Source organism: Myotis davidii, unplaced genomic scaffold, assembly GCF_000327345.1.
Source record: "Myotis davidii unplaced genomic scaffold, ASM32734v1 scaffold462, whole genome shotgun sequence".
NCBI classification, from domain to species: domain Eukaryota; kingdom Metazoa; phylum Chordata; class Mammalia; order Chiroptera; family Vespertilionidae; genus Myotis; species Myotis davidii.
Window position 1 is genome coordinate 717,532 of NW_006293237.1, and position 4,466 is coordinate 721,997.

A 4,466-nucleotide genomic window follows, 5' to 3' on the forward strand; every position below is an offset into this window, starting at 1 on the left:
CTGATGGGAAGTAAAGTACAGGCTGGGGGTGTGAGGAAGGCTCCAGCTCACGGTAGGCCTCAGGCACTTCTAACCCCCGGGTGGGGAGGGCTCAGGGCAGGGCCTACGGGGCAGGTAGCACCAGAGCAGGAGCAGCTGGCCACCGCCAAGCCCATCTAGGAACACGTGGCAGAGGCCCCCTGAAGCTCACATCAGGCCTGGTGCCTTTGGAAACCACCTCAAGGAAAGTTCTGGAAGCTGACACTTTAGTCCCCAATAGGAGGGCTGGATTCTTCCGCTGCCAGTGATGCCCCAAAGGCACCTGCCTTCCCCTCCAGCCCTGGAAGGTGACCCTGAGCCTGCTTGCCTCCCTTTCGCTGCCCCACCGAACACCGACCGAGGTGCCCCCTCCACCCCTGACACCAGACACCACCAGAAGCAGCCCAAGTTCATGAAGAACCGTCGGCAAGTGCAGACGAGTTCAAGAAAAGAAAACCAATGACAGAAGGAGCACTAAATGCAAACCAAAAAAACCAAACAAAAGGACAGAAGGTCCAGCAGTGCCATGGATTCAGTACATTTCATAAGAGAATATGGCTTTGGCGAGACACACCATCTGGGCGGGAAGGACTGGACAGGGCAGTAAAGAAAGAACGGAAAAGCCACGGTGAGCGGAGGATGCAAGACTGGAAAAAAGAGAAGGAAGAGTTGGAGAGGCTTTTTCTCCCCCAGAGATGCCATTTATGAGAGAAAAGGGGACTCAAGACTCACTCCCAGCGGCACTGGTGGGATTGGCAGCAGAGAGAATTACGTGAGTAGGGGTAGAAAGATTGGTTACGTCATGGAGCTGGCTGAGGACCGAAGACCGCCGGCGCACGGCACCCTGAAATGAACCGCTTCTCTTGAAGGTACTCACTACCTCCATCTGTGGGAGAGAAAATGAGATAAAGTTTGGCTTGCACTGTTGTCCGGGCTAGCGCACGGGGGTGGGGCTGGGCGAGGACAGGGACCACACTGGGCACATATCGTGACAGCAAAGCCTCATCTAGGTCGCCCAGCTCCCTGGCGGGGCCATGGCCATGGCTGTGGCCGTGGCCCAGGCCGGCCTCTGTGTCATCCACCAAGAGAGGGTTTTGCTGAGCAAATTGATTAGCGCTCAGAAGACTGGGAGGGCGGGTGGTTAACAACCAGGCACACTGCAAACGTTTAGTCATTTGCATTCACATTAAGTTCATGGCAAGCCATTCGTCAAATACCTGTGTCTGCAATACTTTGTTATCCTAGGTCAGTGGTCTCAACCTTTTTTTCCGCCCCAACACACCTGAGGGATATGACACGCTCCTATTAGAAACAAGGCTCCCTGTGGCACCACAGAGGGACAGGGGGCCCTTCCCTGGGCCTGTCCTTTGTTTACCCTGCACCTCACCCTGCCAGCCTGCCCTGCCCTGCCGGGAGGTGTGGCCATCATGCTTCTTCTACAATCATCCAAGTGATTGAGGGGCACCCAGGGGAAGCCTTGGTGGAAGAATGGATTTAAAAAGAGGCTGGTGTGGCTCAGTGGTTGAGCATCAACCTATGAACCAGGAGGTTCAGTTCCTGGTCAGGGCACCTCCTCAGAAGCTGGCGCTCGGAACATGGACCTAGTAGTGAAGCTGCCGACACCCAGGGAAACAACAAGTGTCGGATGCAAGGAGACACACACGTTCCAAAGGGAACCCATGAAAGGCCTGAATGCTCCACCACTGCCCCGGAGCAGGGAGGGAGGGGGGACAGGGAGGAGGGCAGAGGCAGGAGGGAGTGGCCCCCACGTCACCCGTCACCCCAAGAGCTACCTGCGAAGGCCGGGCTGCTGCCCTCGGACCGGGACTCGGAGTCGAAAAATAAAAGAGGGGAGGGGCCACAGGAAAGGCAGGAGAGAGAGCAGAGAGCCTGGATTCTGGGGAGCAGACAGGTTTTTGCTTTGTCCCCCACCTTTTAAGCTTCCTAAAAGTCAAAAGGGAAATGGGTCTTTGAAAAATGAGAACCATGTGGGTGAACTCGCTGGGAGTCAAGTGTCTTTGGACTTCCTGACCCGACCTTGGACTGGCATGGGGGCCCAGGGGTGGACAGACCTGGGTGTGGGGCTCCCAGGAACTGCAACTGAGTGGCCACAGTGAATGCCCAGTGTTGTGCGACCATGTGCCTAGATTCTGGGAGGCCAGCCAGGGTGGCACACTTTTGGCCACCTCTTTGCGAATGCCCTCAGTGTGGGGGTGGCTGGGGGAATCTTTGGTCTTAGAAGGTGGGTTTGATTTGTGCAAAGTGTTGTGTAGCTCATTGTATGATGTGATCAGCGAAGCAAGTATGCATTTCTGGAGCCTGGAATGCATTGCTGATCTGATGTGTGCCCAACGACCTGCCCCACCCTTAAGCCCCTGCCGTAGCTACGAGGTGGCCACCAGGTTCAGCGGGGTATCTGACAGGTAGGCTTCTCAGAAGAAGGCAGCTTGAGTGATGAGACTCCCCCTACCCCAACCCAAATGAGGACACCACAGAAAAGACTTATTGTCATGGATCTGGCCGCCGAGCCCCCCTTCTGCCCAGCACACCCCATTCTTGAATAGGGGACCCTCAGGACCAAGACTTGAGACCCGTGAGTAAGGCACGCTGAGCCCCGTGGAGGGCTGGCACACTGCTGGGCGTGCCTCCACACACTGAAGGAAGATGACCCGTGACCCATGCCGTGATGTTGCCGTCCCTTGGGGAGAGGGTGTGTCTCCTCCTTACATTGAGCAGATGCTTCTAAGGCTATGGACGTAGGTCTGTCTCAAGAAGGGACTCTTGCTGTGGCAAAGGTGACGAGGGAAGGGAAAGATGCCTTTCTTGCCTCTGATTTGGCCTTTCCATGTGGTGTCCAGATGGGATGATGGTATCAGTCAAAATACTGCAAAACTGTCACCCATCCTCCACCCCCGGAAGCCCAATTGCTGCTGAAACTTCTCGCTGGTTCATAGAGAATGTGCAATACACCGCGTCATGAGCGCTCCAAGAAGCTCCGTGCTCTGGGTTTCAAGGACTCTCTTTTTATTGTGGTGCATTCATATGTTAGTATGAAATGATGGTGAGCGCAAGTAGCAGGTTAGAAATGCCCCCACTTAGCAACATGAAGAGCTGTGCTGGCCTCCGAAGCCTGGGCAGGGATTTTGTGGTTCACAAAATCCAGAAATCTAGGGCCAAGTACCCAGACAATGTTTCTCTTAGCTTGGGATGGACATACAACCTGGGGGAGCTTTATTTCTGTTTTTGTTTGTTTTTTTTTTTTTCCAAGCAGGTATTTTGCATCAAAAAGAACATACACTGTTAAAAAGTGAGCTAAAGTAACCAATCGGTTTCGGCATTGTTGAGAAGGGTGAGGAATCTGACGTGACAAGGTCAAGATCTCACGGAGGAATGAGTGGATCAGGGCACGGAGGCTTGGGCCCCAGCAGGCCCACGCTCCCACTGGGTGACCTCGGTTGAGTCCCTTCTCTCTGGGCCCTGTTTCCTCTTGTGTGGAGCAGGGACCTGACCGGCCAGTGTCTACATGGACACTGCCAGTCCCAACAGCCTGGAAGTCCAAGACTGCGACTGCAGGGACCACTCCATAAGCCAGGTAGCAGAGCCTGCCCAGAGCCCACAGGCACACAGGACGCAGACGCACAGGTGGCCGGGGCTGACCTCCCTTGAGATGCCTCACATCCGGGAAGGGTTGTTGTCTCAGCTGCTAGAAAAGCTAGGCTCAACCTTAGGTTCACTGATGGGCTGACCAGGGCAGGCAAGGTGCTGCTGCACTCCCTCCCACCCTCACCCCTGCCAATGCTCTGCATGATGGACAAGAGCCCGTCAGGGCCAGGCCAGGGTGGGTGGGGCTTACAGCCCAGTGGCCAGAAGGCAATGGGGAGACCTAGGCACCTGGCTACAAAGGCTACTCCTGTTCTACCAGGCGCTTGGTGTTCTGCCTGACCTAAGACATTCTTCCCAGGCCACACAGCTTAGGTACTTGGCACAGCGAGCTGGCCCCCTGCTGCTCCACTGCAGAAGCCCCTCGGACCCCTGGGGAGCCCCTTAAACATGGAGTTCCTTGGTGCCACCTCACCCAGCCCTAAAGCACCCTGAGCTCTGGGGGCAGTCTTGCACGCTGCAGCTTTGGGACACCCCCTGGGGGAGCGTGCTCCTCACTGACTCCAGCGCCCTGGGTGGGGTGCACAGATGGCTGGCCACGGGAGAAAGAAGAGCCATGAGTATGTGTGCCGAGCATCCACGAGGGTCCATGGTGGCGGGAGGGAGTGGACTCTGAGAAGGCTTCACAAGGCGGTGGCTTTTGAGTGGGCAGCTGCAGGATGAGGGGGGATCCGCCGAGGGGACACAGTGGGAGCTGGGGAGGCCTGGAGCCTGGATGGGTGGCCAGCACGGAGGCGCAGCAAAGCGGGAGGGAGCGGAGCGCACATCTGGAAAGGCAGCAGGGGGTC

General features: G+C 56.4%; 1 protein-coding gene across 1 annotated transcript in view; it reads right to left on the bottom strand.

The window, feature by feature from the left end:
• Positions 1-4,466, bottom strand: part of ATP2B3 (ATPase, Ca++ transporting, plasma membrane 3) — a 51,790-nt gene that overhangs the window by 10,804 nt on the left and 36,520 nt on the right. Inside the window, exon 20 of the mRNA XM_015566030.1 lies at positions 818-904. Within this exon, the coding sequence (XP_015421516.1) occupies positions 818-904 (87 nt within the window). The remainder of the gene's footprint in view (positions 1-817; positions 905-4,466) is intronic.